Source organism: Aotus nancymaae, unplaced genomic scaffold (genome assembly GCF_030222135.1).
Source record: "Aotus nancymaae isolate 86718 unplaced genomic scaffold, 86718_ANA_hifiasm-v0.15.2.pri h1tg000008l, whole genome shotgun sequence".
Lineage (NCBI taxonomy): Eukaryota > Metazoa > Chordata > Mammalia > Primates > Aotidae > Aotus > Aotus nancymaae.
The window spans coordinates 14,304,348-14,323,490 of NW_026988419.1; the positions used below are offsets into that span (position 1 = coordinate 14,304,348).

At 47.7% G+C, this 19,143-nt stretch overlaps 1 protein-coding gene across 1 annotated transcript; it reads right to left on the minus strand.

Annotated features, from left to right (window-relative positions):
- Window positions 1-15,047: 15,047 nt before the first annotated feature.
- On the minus strand, window positions 15,048-18,406 carry INHA (inhibin subunit alpha). Its single transcript, XM_012445991.3, has 2 exons — window positions 18,052-18,406; window positions 15,048-16,054 (listed from the first exon to the last, which is right to left on the minus strand). The coding sequence occupies exons 1-2, from the start codon at window positions 18,314-18,316 to the stop codon at window positions 15,222-15,224; spliced, it is 1,098 nt and encodes a 365-aa protein (XP_012301414.2). The 5' UTR covers window positions 18,317-18,406; the 3' UTR covers window positions 15,048-15,221.
- Window positions 18,407-19,143: the final 737 nt, after the last annotated feature.

The window sequence follows — 19,143 nt, forward strand, 5'->3', positions numbered from 1 at the left end:
TTATTAATCCCATAACCTGATGGTTGTCAGTCCCTGTTTATTAATCATCTGGAACTTAGAAGGGCAGATTTTCTCAAACGGTAACTGCCACCTCTTCTTTTGAAGTCCCTGACATTGCAGTTTCAGCCCACAGTTATTTTCTGAGGATTGCTCCACCCATATCGGTAGCCCCTGCAGCCAAGTTTGCTCTATATCCCTTTGCTTCTCAGAAACATGGAAATGGGAAAAAGGGAGAAGCAAAGAAAGCCGAACTACAGAGGGAGAGAAAAATAGATCTACTAAGGGAAAGCAGCAACAGGAGGCTCAGTAATTCTTGTTTCCCTCCCCCTTGTGAGGCCCACTCTCCTTTCTACCCTTGACCTGCAGGGGAGGCCTTGGCTGCCTTCCAGATAATTCTCCTCTGCTTTTTTTTTTTTTTTTTTGGCCTAAGTTAATCTGAATTTATTTCTGTAAATTGCTACAATAAGAACCTTCACTAAGACAAAACCTTTACAAAACAAAAGTCTAAAAGGGGGGAAAAAATTCCCATTCATCATAGCAGCCAAAAAGAAATAAATTCTAGATATAGATATAAATACACATACACACACACACATGCTTATAACATTTTGAGAAACATGCCAAGTCTATGTGAAGATAACAAAAGAACTTTAAGGACATTAAAAATGACCCAGCCAAGCACAGTGGCTCATGCCCGAAATCCCAGCACTTTGGGAGGCCAAGGCAGGTAAATCACTTGAGGTCAGGAGTTTGAGATCAGCCTGGCCAACATGGTGAAACCCTGTCTCTACTAAAAATACAAAAACTAGCCAGGCGTGGTGGTGCACACCTGCAATCCCAGCTACTTGGGAGACTGAAGCAGGAGAATCGCTTGAACTTGGGAAGTGGAGGTTGCAGTGAGCTGAGATGGTGCCATTGCACTCCAGCCTGAGCAACAAGAGCGAAACTCCTTCTCAAAAAAAAAAGAATTATCTTTATTAAAAAGGCATGCAATGCCATTTCAAAACTTTGTGTTGCTGGAAAGTAGCGTAACATGTGTTGGCTGCTATTGCATAATTTCATACTATCATCAGTGAATTTGTGTTTCTCAAAGACAAGCTATGATATCACTCTGTTAACTTGCAAACACTCTTCTAAGTTTTCGTCCCCAGGAGTAGTACTCCACCTAAAATCAGAAATGTCCTGCTGGTTCTTTCAAGCACCAACACCAGCTGCACATGACCAAGAACTCCCAGCACAGCTGTGGATCTGGTACTAGGGAGGCACAACTCATCTTCCTGGGGCTCTACCCCTGTGTTACTGTGTGGAGAGAGAGCTGCTGCTGGTAGCTTTCCTACCACCCTTAGGTTTCCTGGAATAGGCTCTGTAAAGTGCTGATGATAAAAGAGGGTAAGGAGAGGTGTGCTTGTTACTAGCTTAGGTTTCAGGGATGAAAAGAAGGGAGAAGGCTAGGTGTGATGGCTCACGCCTGTAATCTCAGCAATTTGGGAGGCCGAGGCAGATGGATCACCTGAGGTCAGGAGTTCAAGACCAGCCTGGCCAACACAGTGAAACCCTGTCACTACGAAAATACAAAAATTAGCCAGGTGTGGTAGGATGCACCTGTAGTCCCAGCTACTCGGGAGGCTGAGGTAGGAGAATCACTGGAACCCAGGAGGCAGAGGTTGCAGTGAGCGGAGATCGCACCACTGCACTCCAGCCTGAGAGACAGAGCGAGACTCCATCTCCAATAAATAAATAAATAAATAGAAAAAAAGAAGGGAGAAGAACGTATCTTCATACAGGAATGACAGTCAGCCACGGGATAATACAGATCTCAGATCCTGCTTATTTCTGATACCTTGAACCATGTGAGACCCAGGGTTCTTGCTTACAGGGCAACAGAAGTCATAGTTCACCTTTAGGATATGAGCCATTGTCCTGGGTCTAGACCTCCCCACTATGATGCTGCAGCCTCCAACAGCAGGTCAGGTAACTGAGACCTAAGGATTCCACCAAAATGAAAATTTTATACTTGGGTTGGGTGTGAAGGGGTATGAAATTGGATGATCTATTTATTTGTTTCATCAACTTGGTATCTATAGCTGGGCATGGTGGCGTGTATCTGTAGTCCCAGCTCTACTCAGGAAGCTGAGGTGAGAGGATTGCTTGAGCAAAGGAGTTCAAGGTTGCAGTGAGTTGTGATCACACCACTGCACTCCTGCCTGGGCAACAGTGAAAAACTTACTGTCTTTGTGGAGTAGGAAAGGGGAAAGAATGGAAGAGACTGAAAAGGTGAGAGTATTACCTCCAAGTATAGTTTTGATAAAAAGAGTCTGTACCAGAGAGTAATCCATATGTGGCCGGAGGTAATTCTTTCTATAAGTAACCTTGGCTCTGCTAGTAGACTTGGCCACAAAAGACTGGCCCAGGAATTAAGCCCAGTCACCAAAGTCAAAACATACAGGTCACATCAGCCGCACTGGAGGAGGTCTGGCATGAGAACTCTGAGTTAGACCGTGACCAGGCAAGCTCATCAGAGCGTGGTTCTGGAATAGATTTAACTTGAGGCACACAGAGAGAAAACTAGGGAGGCAGAAACTAAGCTCACCGAGAAATCACAGAAGCTGGGGCCTGAGAATGACTGACTGAGAAGGAAGCAACAGAATAGCAATATTCCAGCGACCCAGCAGCCACTCTGCTCTCCCCGCCTGATAAGGTTTTCTTTATAAATTAGGCACAGTAAAAGATTAACAGCAATAACTAATAGTAAAATAGAGCAATAATAACTATGCTGTAATAAAAGTTATGTGGATGTGGTCTCTTGGTCTCTCAAAATACCTAACTGAACTATGCTCACCTATTTTCAGACCGCAGTTGACCACAAGTAACTAAAACTGTCATGGGTGTTTGAACCAGAGCAACTCCATCTTTGGTGAGGGATAGAAAAATGAGGCTTGGACATGCTGGGCTGCATTCCCAGAAAATTAGGTATTCCTAGCCTCTAGATGTTTACTAAACAGACCCAGACTTGAGAGTGTCCTAATATCCTGATGTTTTGAGAACAGAAGCATTCCTAATTTTGCTTTAAAGATAATAATATCAATTCTTGCAAAATACAGTAATTAATAAAATTGATCCTTTATCACAAACCCTTGTAGCAGAGCATGTCTCCCCACAATCTTTTTTATCCTGTATATAAACAAGTATTGTACCTAGGGTGGATGAGTTCCTCCTCTTAATTTCAGGAGTGCCCTACTATGTCTATGGAGTACCTGTACTGTCTTGTTCTTTTTTTGAGACAGGATCACCCAGGCTGGAGTGCAGTGGCACGATCTTGGCTCACTGCAACCTCAGCATCCTAGGTTCAGGTGATTCTCCTGTCTCAGCCTCTTGAGTAGCTGGGATTACAGGCACACACCCACTCAGCTAATTTTTGTATTTTTAGTAGACAAGATTTTGCCATGTTAACCAGTCTGGTCTCGAACTCCTGGCCTCAAGTGATTCTCCTGCCTTAACATCCCAAAGTACTAGGATTACAGGCATGAGCCACCGTGCCCAGCTACCACTTTACCTTCTTAATAAACTTGCTTTTGCTTTGCACTGTGGACTTACCCTGAATTCTTTCTCGTGTGAGATCCAAGAACCCTCTCTTAAGGTCTGGGTCAGGACCCCTTTCCTGTAACATCTTTCTGGCAAACCACGGAAGGGATGACACTGAAGAGACCCCTGGCCCAAACTAAAATCATCTGTGCACACCAGTTGGCTGACTTTAGGTAAGCAGAGTGCATATGCCTGGGTAAAGGATAGGCTTGGGTTAGAGGCCCAACTTAGGGGAGTTAGAATCTCTCCTAAGACAGAATGGGTTAGAAGGCCCTCTTAATAAAAGGCAAGGACACTTGACTGACTTTGGGTTAGAGGCCTAACTTAGGAAGGTTAGAGTCCCTTCTACGATTTAGGGGGTTAGGGCCTGGCATGGTGGCTCACACCTGTAATCCCAGCACTTTGGGAGGCCAAGGCAGGTGGATCACGAGGTCAGGAGTTCAAGACCAGCCTGGCTAACATAGTGAAACCCTGTCTCTACTTAAAATACAAAAATTAGCCAGGCATGGTGGCACACGCCTGTAGTCACAGCTACTCGGGGGGCTGAGGCAGGAGAATCACTTGAGTCCGGGAGATGGAGGTTGCAGTAAGCCAAGATTGCACCATTCCACTCCAGCCCAGGCTACAGAGCAAGACTGTTGCCAAAAAAAAAAAAAAAAAGGATTTAGGGGGTTAGAGACCCCTTTCAGTAATGTCCCTCTCTGCTAAGAACGGGTTTGGCACCACAGAATGTTCAACTGCCATGCTCTTTGTATTAATCTGCCTTGTCCTCTTCGCTGCATGAATCAATTTCTTGGTGCTGTCCCTGTTACGCTGTCATTTTCAGGACACTTTATTTAACTGGTCTTAGGGATTTTAACATACTCTTCCCCTCTGTGCCTCCCAATTTCTGTTGGTTTGCTTGTGAAACATAGGGAACACGAAAGCATTGAAGACTCTGTCTCTAAAATTGCTGATTGAGATTTGGTATTTAACAGCTATGAGCAGTAAGATTAGATAGATGTGGTCATGTTTGGTTGCAGCTGTGCCCACTGGGTGTGAGCGAGAAGCACTAGATGGAAATCAGGGGACTTTTTTCCTTGCTGTTTTGTTTCACTTTGCACACAAAAAAAAGAAAGAAAGAAAACAAAAACAAAACTTCTTTCCTTTATTGGATTTGGCCAAACCGGCTTTGCTTGTCCAATCCACACTGCCACTACTCCTCAGAATCTGTTTCCCCAGGTCATTCCCATCGAAATCCTCTTTGTTTTCTTTGCTTTATTTGACTTTTTTTTTTTTTTTTTTTTTTTTTTTTTTGAGACACAGTCTTGCTCTGTCACCCAGGCTGGAGTGCAATGGCATGATCTTGGCTCACTGTAACCTCGCCCTCCTGAATTCAAGCGATTCTCCTGCCTCAGCCTCCTGAGTAGCTGGGATTACAGGCATGCACCACCATGCACAGCTAACTTTTTGTATTTTTAGTAGAGACAGGATTTCTCCACGTTGGTCAGGCTGGTCTCGAACTCCCGACCTCAGGCGATCCTCCTGCCTTGGCCTCCCAAAGTGCTGGGATTACAGGCATGAGCCACCATGCCCAGCCTATTAGACATATCTTTTATCAGAGTCCAAATGTAGTTTATCTAAGATTCGTGGCTCAGCTCATTTATATTATTTCGATAGTGTAAATAAGAGAATTCAATTTTTGGCAGGGATCCCCTCTTTAATGCAGCTGGCCTTAGAAACCTCTCTTATACTTTTTAGTGGAACTCAGTCGGTGGCAATATAATCTTGAAGATTTGGAACTTTTCTTCCAACATCACCTGCCTCCTTCATGGGAACCACAGCATGGATCCCAAAGGACGCACCACTAGGATGTATTCTGGAACACTGGGAACAGTTTAAACTAAATGGGCTTAAGAAGAGAAAACTGGCGTTTCTATGTAATACTGTTTGGCCTTGGTATTATTTGGAAAAACAGGAGAAATGGCCTCCTACTGGAACTATGGCCTCTAATAGTATACCTCAACCCGATTTGTTTTGTAAGCAGGAGGGAAAATGGGATGAAATACCATATTTTCAAGCGTTTCTGCTGCTCAGTCAGGATGAAATCCTGCAGCAGGTGCATGCATGTGTGATGAGAGGAAAGGAAGAAAAAGAACTAGACATATTAGACGATCCTTTGATACAAGCCCTGTCCCCAGTTCAGGGGGCATTTCTGGATGGAGCACCTCCTTCTATCAGCTCTGAAGGTTCAGATTTTCTCCAGCCTTTCTCCCTCTAGTCCACCTGAAAGTTCTATTCAGAACCCTTGGTCCCCTCCTCCTGACCCATCTAGTCCCACTCTAAATCCACCATCACCTGAGGAACTTGGCCCTGCGAGCACTACTCATAATGGAGCCTCTTATCAACCTCCAAAGGGAAATCTTTGTCCATTTATAGAGGTGGCAAATGGGGAAGAAGGCACTATGTGAAAGGACATGTCCCCTTTTCTATGTCTGAGTTGGCTCTATGTAAAGAGAAGTCTGGGCTGGGTGAGGTGGCTCATACCTGTAATCCAAGCACTTTGGGAGGCCGAGGCAGGTGGATCACGAGGTCAAGAGATCAAGACCAGGCTGGCCAACATGGTGAAACCCCATCTCTCCTAAAAATACAAAAATTAGCTGGGCGTGTTGGTGCGCACCTGTAATCCCAGCTACTCAGGAGGCTGAGGCAGGAGAATCGCTTGAACCCGGGAGACGGAGGTTGTAGTGAGCCAAGATTGCTCTGAAGATCCAGGAAAATTCATAGATGAATTTGAGAAACTGACTCTGACCTATAGTTTCACTTAGCAGGAGCTGCATGTTTTGTTGTCTCTGTGTTGTACAGTGGAAGAGAAACAACTAGGACCCATGTGGATGAGGGATTGGCTCGCAAACTGAACCGTAATATATATCAGTCAGGGGATGTAGTAGTTCCAGATCAAGATCCAGAATGGAGCCAGGCACAGTGGCTCATGCCTGTAATCCCAGCACTTTGAGAGGCCAAGGCGGGCAGATCACCTAAGGTCAGGAGTTTGGAGACCAGGCTGGCCAACATGGCAAAACTCCGTCTCTACAAAAATACAGAAAATTAGCCAGGCATGGTGGCAGGTACCTGTAATCCCAGCTACTTGGGAGGTTAAGGCAGGAGAATCACTTGAACACAGGAGGCGGAGGTTGCAGTGAGCGGAGATGGTGCCATTGCACTCCAGCCTGGGTGACAGAGTGAGATTGTCTCAGAAAAAAAAAAAAAGCCAGAATGAAACTATCAAAGGAGCGGTGAGTACTTGAGGAGGAGAGATCATATGGTCACTTGCTTGTTGGAAGGGATGAAGAAATGTATTTTTAAAAACCCTGTTAACTACAAAAAGGTTAAAGAAGTTTCTAATGAGAACACATGGACACAGAGAGGGGAACAACACACAGTGGGGCCTGTCGGGGGCTGAGGTGGGGAGGGAGAGCATTAGGACGGATACCTAATGCATTCAGGGCTTAAAACCTAGATGACGGGTCTACAGATACAGCAAACCACCATGGCACATGTATACCTGTGTAACAAACCTGCACATTCTTCACATGTATCCCGGAACTGAAAGAAAAATTAAAAATAAATAATAAAATAAAATAAAAGGTTAAGGAAGTTTCTCAGGGTAAAGATAAGAATCCAGCTTTGCTTCAGGGCCATATAGCTGAGGCAATTAGAAAATATTCTGACACTGATCCTGCCTCAAAGGAAGGATAAACCCTTTTGGGAGTACATTTTATAACCTAGTCTGCCTCTGATATTCATAGGAAACTACAAAAAGCAGCTGTGGGTCCCCAGACTCCTATGGAACAGCCTTTGGATGTGGCATTTTTAGTTTTTAATAACAAGGACAATGCAGAGGAAGCAGAAAGAGCAGGAAGGACCTCCCACAGGTGCAGCTCTTGGCTGCAGCCTTGCCCCCCTGCTTCTTGTCCTGACAAGGGAAGCTGAAAGGTGGGAAGCCCCAAAGCTTGGTGTCCGAGTCGCCGTGCCTTTGGTGTAAATCAGTGTGCACACTGTAAGAAAAATGGCCGTTGGAAGAAGGACTGCTCAGCACTCCGAAGGGAGTCATCAGCATCTGAACCAATGATGGCTGAAATAGCCAGACAAGCCCAAGAGTGACAGGTCCCGAGACCTTCTGCCACAGCCCCTGTCGGACAACTACATATATCTCCAGAGGCGCCTTGGGTAACACTTGGCATGGCAGGTAAGAATATTAACTTCCTTTTGGATATGGGGGCTACTGACTCTGTTTTGACCCGTTATAATGGGCCTCTGTCACCCCAAAACTGTGTAGTCATAAGGATAGATGGACAAGCTCATAAACACCATCTTGCCTGTCCTTTAAGCTGCTTGGTTTTCTCACACACTTTTCTTACCATGCCCCACCCCCTTGTTGGGAAAGGATTTGTTGACTCAGCCACAAACAATGGTATCTTTTGGGGTTTTTTGGGTGTTTGTTTGTTTGAGACAGAGTCTCACATGTCACCCAGGCTGGAGTGCAGTGGCACCATCTCAGCTCACTGCAACCTCTGCCTCCCAGGTTCAAGTGATTCTCCTGCCTCAGCCTCCCAAGTAGCTGGTATTACAGGTGAGTGCCACCATGCCTGGCTAATTTTTATACTTTTAGTAGAGACAGGGTTTCACCACATTGGTCAGGCTGGTCTCAAACTCCTGACCTCAAATGATCCGCTGCCTCGGCCTCCTGAAGTTCTGGGATTACAGGCGTGAGCCACCATGGCCACAGTGGTATCTTTTGGAAACCACCATGCAGATGAGGAATTGCTCTTTCTCCTTTCCTGTGATAAGAGGGGAAAGGCGATAGGGGATTTATCTACTTTACCTATTGAAGTAACCTCCCAAGTAAACCCTATACTATGGGACACTAAGATCTGGGCAAAGCCTTAAGTGTTCCCCCAGTTTACATCCAACTTAGGCCTGGTGTCACATACCCCTGGAAAAGGCTTACTTACAACAGTAAAGCAGGTAACTCAGGCCTGTGAACTACGTGCCCGGAATAACCCAAATAACCAATCTTTACCTCCTCCTTTAGTAAGGCCTGTTCAGCACACGGGAATGTACCCTGGTGAAGATCAGCAAATAGATTATACTCAGATGCCCCATGTAAAAGGTTTAAATATTTATTAGTATTCGTTGACACCTTTACTGGTTGAATCGAGGCTTTTCCTATGGGGTCTGAAAAGGCAATTGAGGTTTCTAAATTCCTACTAAAGGAAATAATTCCTAGATTTGGGTTGCCTAAGAACTTGCAGAGGGATAATGACCCATCTTTCATAACAACAATTATCCAAAACATACCTTCAGCCCTAGAAATTCAGTATCGCCTTCACTCGGCATGGAGGCCACAATCTTCAGGGAAAGTAGAAAGAGCCAATCAAAGTCTCAAAAGAACTCTTCCTAAACTATACCAAGAAACATCATAAACCTGGCTGTCTTTATTGCTTGTAGCCTTGTTACCAGTTTGAGTGGCCCCTGAGGAAAAGCTGCAGCTCAGCCCTGTTGAAATAATGTCTGAAAGGCCTTTCTAAACTACAGACGTCCTAGTAGACATAGATACTTTCAAGCTACAAAATTATATAATCAACTTAGGACAAGTGCAAAACGCACTCCTTGAATATGGAAATCAAAGACTCCCTTCCCCTACTAAGGAAGAGAATCTGGTTACAACCCAGCTGGGAGATTGGGTTCTATTAAACACTTGGAAGGAAGGATCCCCAGCAGATCAACTTTTCCCAAAGTGGAAGGGACCCTATCAAGGTCTCCTTAGTGTCCCAACTGCAGTTAAACTTCTGGGAATAAACAGCTGGGGCTATTTACTCGAATTAAACCTGTCTTTTATGAAGTCACACGGGCTGGCAGAACACAAGAGACTGATGCCACTTCTTCCTGTGAGCCAACCAGTGACCTCCCGCTCCTGTTCAGAAGAAAAGAAAGGGATGAGTAACGTAAGATGTGGATTGACATTCTACTTTGGGGCATAAGTTGGAATCATGCATAGAGTAACTTATTTATGAGTGGGCACAGGCTTTAGCCTCTACATAATCAGACAAACTGCTGGATATATGGAGAATTGCCACTTTCCTCCACTTCCAGATTAGCCTGGCACATTCAACCAGTCAACCTAAGTTTATGGGGATTTTATTAAGATTGTGAAACTGAACATTATAAACACAGTCCCTCTTTTCCCATGCATCATAGCCACACAGGCCTCAGCCCCTTCCCCTCCTGTGGAGAGACTGGAAGCCACCTTTTTAATCTAATTAGGAAACAGCTAAACTCCATCCCAACTTTGGGTTACGCTATGCAGGATGAACTTGGGCAAATGACAGCTGTCCAGTGCAGATATCGGGCAGAGCGCCTCTATGTTTTGAAAGGTGCAATCATAGTCACCACCAGACTCGAACCTGTGATACAGGATGGCTGCCACCTCAACAATGTAATCCAGCTGGAGTGCAGTGGTGCCATCAGGCTCACTGCAGTCTCAACATCCCTGGCTCAAGCAATCATCCCACCTCAGCCTTCCAAGTAGCTGGGAATACAGGCATGCACCACCATGCCTGGCTAATTTTTAAAATTTTTTTGTAGAGACAGAGTCTTGCCATATTGCCCAGGCTGCTCTTGAACTCCTGGGCTCAAGCAAACCTCTCTCTCCTTAGTCCCTCACCCAAATGCTGGGATTATAGGTGTGAGCCACTGTACCTGGCCAACAAGAATAATTCTGTGTCCTCAGGAAGCATGCTTGAGGAGCGGAGGAGAGGTAATATGATATAGTGGTGGATACATGGATTCTTTTTTTTTTTTTTTTTTTTTTGAGATGGAGTCTCACTCTGTCCCAGGCTGGAGTGCAGTGGCATCATCTTGGCTCACTACAACCTCCACCTCCTGGGTTCAAGTGATTCTCCTGCCTCAGCCTCCCGAGTAGCTGAGACTACAGGCACACATCACCATGCCCGCCCAAGCTAATTTTTTTTGTATTTTTAGTAGAGACAGAGTTTCACCATGTTGGCCAGGATGGTCTCGCTCTCTTGACCTCATGATCCACCTGTCTCGGCCTCCTAAACCTCTGGGATTACAGGTGTGAGCCCCTGCGCCTGGCCAGATACATGGATTCTTATACCAGACTTCTGGAGTCCAAATCCTGGCACCCCCCACTTGCTACGGATGTGACTCTGGATAAGTTATTTTAATCTCTCTGTGCCTCAGTTTCCTTTACTGTGTCATAGGTATAATATCAGTGCCTACCTCAAATGGTTGTTACAAGGATTAAATGAGCTTTTAGCTATAACGTGCATAAGGTACCTAGTGCTGTATAAGTGCTCAGTATATGAATAATAAAATTAACAAAAGGATCTTATTTCTGACTGGGTTTGGTGATGCATGCCTGTAATCTTAGAACTTTGGGAGGTCAAGGGAGGAGCATTATTTGAGACTATAAGTTCAAGACCAGCCTTGGCAATATCACAAACCTGTCTCTACAAAAATAATAATAATAATTATAAAGCTAAGTAAGAGAATCTTATTTCTTTCAGGGGAAGGAGTATAATTGCTAAGAAAAAAAGTTAATCGACTGGAAAATAAAGTCAAAGTAAACTCATAGACTATAAAGTAAAATAGTGGCAGCCCAATACACATGGCATGACATCATTTGTGGGGGGACAAAAGACTTTTTCTACCAGATACACACATATGTGTCAACTCATGGCAATGTGTCTGGAAGGATACCTGCTTCTGTGGAGAGGACTGGAATTGGGAATAGTGATCAAGGGGAACTCGGTTTTATCTTTAATAGTTGAATCTCTACTGTGAGAAGATATCTCTTTATGACTTATGAAATCAAAAGCAAATTTTTAAATAAAAATGAGAAACAAAGTGGCCAGGAAGTAGTGAGCAAGGGAGTGAAGAGCTTTGCCATCTGGGAGCGAAGGGGAGGATCACAGAAATCATGACATCAGAATTGGATCTTCATGAAAGCACTGAGGCAGGGGCACAGCCGCTCACGCCTGTAATCCCAGCGCTTCGCAAGTCGAGGTGGGAAGATTGCTTGAGTCCCAGAAGGTCAGGGCTGCAGTAAGCCAAGATCATGCCACTTCATTCCAACCTGGGCGACAGAGCCAGACCCTGTCTCGAAACAAAGCTAAACACAACAAAACAGAAAAGCAAAAAAAGGAGGTGTTGCTAAAGACATGGGAGCTTGAGAAGAAAATGATGCAACTGGAATTTGTGCCAACAGAGTTTGGGTGCTGTGGTTGTGTGGGGAGAGGAAAGGAGGAATGGATAAATCAGGCTGCAAGGACAGGGTTAGGGTTGGTTGTCAAGGGCTTTCCGACGACATGAAGGAGGTTGAACTTTGTGTAGACAATTTTTTAAGCCACCCTAAGTAACATGATCACATCAGAAGGATCCTGTGTCAGCCATGTGGAGGATGGATGGAGGGGCAGGGAGTAACTGGTTTACGAGGCTGCTAAATTGCCCAATCAAGAATTGCAAAATAGTGTCTACATAAGGAGAGACAAAGGGGTTGATTTGAAAGATAATTAGGAGGAACAACAAACAGTACTTGCCTCTCAGCATCTACCCCACCTTTTTGTGGTAACTGTCCCCTGCTTTGGGAGCATCACCTTTTTTCACTTTTAGCCCTTGTGCTTTAGGCTCGGGGCTCTATGGGTAGGACAAGTGACCTCAGCTAAGGCATTAACTCAAGCCACCTTTCCTGGAGTAGCACACAACATTGATAAGTCCCATCAGGCCATCAAGACCCATCCTGGGACTTTTGTTTTGCATTGTTTTAAATAGAGACAGGGTCTTGCTTGGTTGCCCAGGCTGGTCTTAAATTCCTGGCCTCATACAACTCTCCTGCCTTGGCCCCCCAAAGTGCTGGGATTACAAGCATGAGTCACTGTGCCTGGCTGTGTTTGGGGACTCTTGTAAAGGAACTTCCTCCTGCTGGGCCAAGTTGCATAATGATGGGAGCCTGTGTTGCCCAGAGTTGCCATGGACCTGGGATGGAGCTGACCCAGGGGAAGTAGAGTCTATATCTGGATGCTGGTAGCATCTTTCAAGCCCAGAATTGAGCCATATCTTAGCTAGCTGTGCCTTGGATTTATCATGAGTCAATGAGCCAGTGCTGGTGAGTTTTTAAAACATTTTTTAATCTAATCCAGTTTGAGTTGAGTTCTCTGTCTAAACTGACTCCAAACTAAAAGTATTCACAGTACGTCCCTAATGATTAGCATTGGGAACAGGTAGCATCTTTGAAATTCACTGCTCTTGGGTTGGTGTCATGATGAGGATAGAAGACAAAACGAATGAGGATAGAAGACAAAACGATGTTCGATGTTCGTAGCCACTGTCAGGCCCCTTTTAGGGAGGGACTGTGAACATCCCTCCTAATTTGCTACATTAGCGGAATCTAGGTCTTACAGACCCTGGAAGGTGGCCCGGAACACTGACTGTCAGATATTGGGATCTCACAGATTTCACAGAGCAATACAATTCCAAAGAAAAATCTTAGATTCCAAAGTAGAATTGCCAAGTTTAAATTTTGTTGGGTTAAAAATGCACACAAACAAAATCACTGCCTTCACCATCTTCATAACATCATGAAAGAGCTAACACTGTCACATACCCACAAGCAGAAAAGGGAATGCGTAGCAATGAAAGATAGCCCTTATAAAATGAATACTCTGGCTTTGTGAAAGTCTTGCTCATACTCATTTTTCTCATTTTGTCTCAGACATGTGCATGCTTTTCACTTGCAACACCAATTTGCTCACTGGCCTCGTGGAGAATCCTGTGCCCCTCAGTAATGTGCCCCCAGCCCTCAGCGCCCATCCACATCCCTGGGACAGGGAGCATCTGGATAACACAGGGTTCTAGGGAGCCCCAGCAGAAAAATGAAAAGTTGAAGCCTAGTAGGAAAATTGAAGGTCCCAAGGAAAGACCTCACTGTTTGGGCAGGGAGGATCCAGCCAGAGAAGCCAGGTAGGGAGCGCGTAGAACATAGATGGGCTTGGAAAAAACCTCCCCTTCCCACCACTGGTAGAGCCCAAGCAGCTCTCTCCCCAACCCACTGCCTGAATAGGGATGCCTGGAGCCCTGAGCACAGAGTGCTTCCAATGCTGGGTCAACATGAAGGTCCTGGGAGAGACTGGGGACTGTAAACAGGCAGGTTTCCGCCTCCAGAACAGAGGCAGCTTCCTGGGGGCCTCAGTGTCAACAGAGACTGGGGTGTGTACAGGAGCATGTACATGGCTCTGAAGGGCTCCTGTGCTTCCGGGAACAGTGGCTCATTCAAGTTAGCTCCAGTGGGGGAGGGGATTCTTTCCCACCACACCGCTCACGGGCAGGCGCTTACCCTTCCACCCCATCAAGCCAGGCTGGTAGAAGGGAGTCTTTGACCAGTAAAAGACTCTAGTTGGATAAATACACACTGCAGTTGTGCAGTCAATATCAGAAAGTGCTCTCAAGTTCCAGTCTGATGGACCTGAACATCCCAGCCCTCCCCCTACACACACACACAGACAGACACATACACACGTTGGAGACTGGACGGAACCAGTGGCTAACAAGGATAACAAGACCCAAGGAATAACATGAAGAGTGAAAAAAGGGAGGAAGGCCAGAGGAGAGGGGCTTCCCAATGCCCAAATCCAGAGGCAGAATGGATGGATAGGAAATGCAATGAAAAAAGAAAAGTACCGTTTTCCACCACGTGCTGCACGTGCAGATTCACAAAAGAGCTTTTCTGTTTTCTGGCAGTAGCCTCAGTCTTCCCACTCTTCTGGCTGAGTTAAGGGATTATGTAAAGATATACAGGGGGCATCAAGGGGAGCCAAAGAGTTCATGAACTGGAATCCTAGTTCAGGAGGCCTCACAGAGTCTATACCAAGAGTTAGTGACAGATTCAAAGAAGGACCCCTGGCAAACTGAAATCCTCAGGTCTTTTCAGGTGATCTGACCTTAATACAACACCACCTCTTCGCCCTTGTTAATTTCTTTCTGATGCTGCCAATGTGTGTATCTTTCCCTTACATCCCATCCAAGATTCCCAAGTGACTCCAAGATCTGACCGACTCTGGACAATGGTCTCAGTGGGGTTCCAAAGGCCACAATCTCTGGCCAGGCTACAAGTCACCTGACCTTGGGCTAAGTGTCCACCAGCTGGGGCAGAGAATGGCAGGGGAGGGGACTTATGGCTGCCTTGGACGTGGGCACGTGAGTGCAGCAGTCTCCCTTAGGCACGAGCTTGGAGCACTATTGTGTCATCCCTGAGCCTTGTAGATTCCCAGCCGACACACAGCCAGTTATAGCTCTTGAACTCCACATCTCCGAGGTCAAGTGTGGCTGAGTGACTTGAGATCCCACAACCCCATGCTCCTGGGGGCCCAACTCCATATCAGAGAAGCTGGAGAATGTATACCAAGTCATATGCACTGTGTTCTTTATTGAGACAGAGGTGGGATGGGGAGGGTAACCCTCAGGCAAAGAAGTGAAAGGAAGGAGAAGTGGGAGCTATCTATTTCCCAGTTCTTCCTTTCCTCCCAGCTGACGATGGTGGGACTTGGCCACCAGCCAAGGGACTAAGAAGTAAGACCCCCTTAGATACAAGCACAGTGTTCCGTGAGAAGATTGGGCACTGTCTCATACTTGAAAGAGTAACCCCCATCCGAGGTGGTGCGGACATGTAGGGGCCTCATGGTCCCTGGGAGAGCAGCACAGCAGGGCTGGGCCCCTGGCAGCAAGGAAGGGGGCTGGGCTGGAGTAGGGGAAGCCCCAGGTATCAGAAGGGGCAAGTTTGGTGGGATGTGCAGCCCACAACCACCATGACAGTAGTGGAAGATGAAACTGGGAGGGTACACGATCCACCGTTCCCAGCCCAGCTCTTGGAAGGAGATGTTAAGTGCTACTCTGTGGCAGTTGATGTGGGCAGCCGGTTCCTCCTGAGGCCTCTGCAGCAGGCGCAGAGCAGCCGGAGACCAAGGCCAGGACACTGGGGGAGTTGAGCGCCGGGCTCTCTCCCCTCCACTGGGTGGTCTGGTCCGAGTGTGGGCCACCAGGAAGGGCGTGGCATCAGGCCGGGCTGAGCAGGAACAGAGAGGACAGCGCAGCAGCAGCACCAGGACAGGTTGGGTCAGCAGAGAGAGAGCAGAGGTGGCCAGGTGCAGCACGGCCCAACGAGGGGGGGCATGGCCCAAAGACATGGGCACAGCCATGGGTCCCCCCGGTGACAGTGCCAGCAGGCCTAGCAGGGGCCCAGAGCTATTGGAGGCTGCTGTGCTCTGCCTGTCCAGCCCGGTGTGGAACCACAGCTGGGCCGAAGTCACCTGGCGACTGCGTGTATGCTGGGATGGCCGGAACGTGTATGTGAAGAGGCCCTCCTCAGCTTCCTGGGCCAGCTCCCTAGCAGCTGACTTGTCTTCACAGCTAGCACCTGCAGAAGACAGAAGAGAAGGGATAGGGCAGCACCACTGATTGGCAGGACCTGGTGCCCCTCCTCCTCAACAGGAGGGATGTGGCTGCCAGTCACGAGCTAATGATGGGCTGCACTCTGCTCTGTGCCCTCCCGGACATGGGAACTCTCCTGAGTCTTGGGAGAGCTTCTGTAGGCTTCCTATTTTTTAATTTCTTGATGAAAGAACTTAAAAAAATACAAGATACTGCCAGCTTCTCTCTGAAGTGGTTTTACCAATTAACATGCCCATCAGCAGTATGTAAGAGGCCCTGTCCCTCTCCACATCACCAACACTAAGAAATGGTAGTTAGACTTCGATGCTTACAAAGCAGATAGTGTGAAACAGTACCTTGGGTGGTGTCTACACAGATGATTGTTATATTACTTTTTGTTGTTGTTTAAGACAGAATATTGTTCTGTCACCCAAGCTGGAGTGTAGTGGCACGATCATGGTTCACTGCAGCCTCTACCTCCCGGGCTCAAGCAATCCTCCCACCTCAGCCTCCCGAGTAACTGAGACCACAGGCGTATGCCACCACACCCAGCTCATTTTTCTATTTTTTGTAGAGACAGGCTCTTGCTATGTTGCCCAGGCTGATCTCGAACTCCTGAGCTCAAGCAATCTCCCTGCCTTCGCCTTCCAAAGTGCTGGAATTATAGCCATGAGCCATCACACCGAGCCATATTACTCTCTTTGGCATGTCAGGAATATTGCATATCATACAATTATGATAAATTCTTTAATTCCATTTTTAAAAGACAAGTTAACACCAAAAAACAAAAGAAGGAGGGAAAGGTGGGTGGGAAGGAGAAGAAAACGAAGAACAAGGAGGAGAGGGAAGAGGAGGAGGAGGGTTGTAACTCAGAACAGAGGACAATCCTTTCAAGAATGTCCAGTTGAGGACAGGTGCAGTGGCTCACGCCTGTAATCCCAGCACTTTGGGAGGCCGAGGTGGGTGGATCACCTGAGGTTGGGAGTTCAAGACCAGCCTGGCTAATATGGTGAAACCCCGTCTCTACTAAAAATAGAATAAATTAGCTGGGCATGGTGGCACGAGCCTGTAATCCCAGCTACTTGGGAGGCTGAGGCAGGAGAATCGCTTGAACCTGGGAGGCAGAGATTGCAGTGAGCCAAGATCGTGCCATTGCACCCCAGCTTGGGCAGCAAGAGCAAAACTCCATCTCAAAAACAAATAAAGAATGTGCAGTTAGCATCCTTACACTGACACACTCGTAGACTATACTAATCATCCCGGAGCAGCACCCATTATATATTCACAAATTGGTCCATTTTGCAGATAAGGAGACTGAGGCTTAGAGAGGTGAAATGACATTCAACGACTAAGTGGCCAGGCTGGGATTTTGCCTGAGCCCAAAGCCATCCTTTTCCCCACGGTGCTGTGGAGGGGGTGAAGTGAGGGAGGCAGGGGTCCTCTCTAAGAGAAAGGTGGACCAGATGACAAGAAAGGCCACCCGGAAGAGGGTTTATCCGTTCAGTCAGTGGAACAAGGGGACACACATAAGTTGAGACAGGAACTCAAGAGAAGATAGACAAGTTTTCCAGAAAAGTTTCCCAACTAATCTTTTGCCTGTAATCTCTGATAGCTTCTCAGTCTCAGCTACCTGGGATTAAAGAAACAGGGATTGGAGCAGCGAGCAGAGGCCGAGATAGGAAGAAAGGTGGCCAGTCCAGACAGCCCCATCTCTAGAGACCCCTGGTCTCCTGGCGCATCCCTCCCAAATGCCTCCCATATGCCACGCACTCTAGGTGCAGCATCTCAATCCTGAGAGGTCGGCGTTATCGCCCATTTTATAGGTGGGGAGTTAGAGGCACAGGGAGGTTTAGTAACTGGCCTATTGTTGCAAAGACACTGAATGACAGGGCTGGGATTCAAACCCTGGTCCACCTGGCCTGCAAACCGATGTTGTGCCTTGCAGCTTCTCAATCACCCTGCCGGTTCCCCCACCCTTGTTACCTGTGGCTGGGAAAAGGATGGCCTGGGAGACATCCTCCTTCTCGGGTTCAGAGCCCCTGCGTGTGGAGCCCCCGAGGGCATGTCTTCGGGGCAGCCGCCTGACTCCAGGGTCCCTGCCTTCCTTGGTCACTGCCGGGGGCCCCAAGGCATCCAGGAACAGGGCCCTCACCTTGGCCAGAACAAGCTCCCGGGCCAGCTCTGACCCTTCGCAGCTGTGCCCACCCTGTGGGGCAAGCAGCAAGAAGAGCAGCAGTGGCAGCGCCATGGCTCACCTGGCCCTACTAGCGGGGAACCCACTCCCTGCCCTGTGCCCCTTCTGCCAGGGTATGCCCAGGGCCTCCCTTCTTTCCCCTCCTCATCCCACACCCACCCTCTTCTACCCTTCTCACCCAGTCTTCCCCAGTCCTTCCCACGCCCCACAGTCCGAGTTGCCCCTGCCCGTGGCATTGAGACCTCCTATCTCTGACGTAGATGTCTGTGGCCATGAGCCTTATCTCCCACTCCCGCCAGGAATGTGGGGGAGGGGCTGAAGAGGGTTTCGCCCCAAGTGACCCGACCCACATGCAAACATACAACCCCTTCTTCCTACACACATACACACAAACACACACACACTCACATCCAAAGGGGACATCAACTCCCTATTCACACTCACACACACACACACACACACACAGTCTCACATCCAGAGGTGACATCAAGCCTGGGAGCTGTAGCTGGCCAGCCCCAGAAAGTGTCATTTGTCCAGGAAACAGAGTGCACCACCCCTCAGACCTTCTGGGGCCCCTTTCAATGAGCAGCTGCTGGGCAGGCCAGCCACTGGGGGAAGGGCTGGGGCCGGGGCTAGAACGGGAGCTAGGGTGGGGGCCAGGTGGTCCCGCCTGCTCTATACTTAGCCCAGAGGAGCCAGTCTGGGCTCTTGTCCTCCAGCTGTGTCATCAGAGAATATTTTTGGGATTGGCAGCTGCAGGCGCCTCTGCCACTCAGGCCCAAGCCTGGCGGGAGGGCGGCTGGGGACCTGGCGGCTGGAGGTGGGAGGGAGGAGGGGAAAGAGGCCCAAGCTGTGGGAGGGGGCTGGGAAGAGAGCCTCCC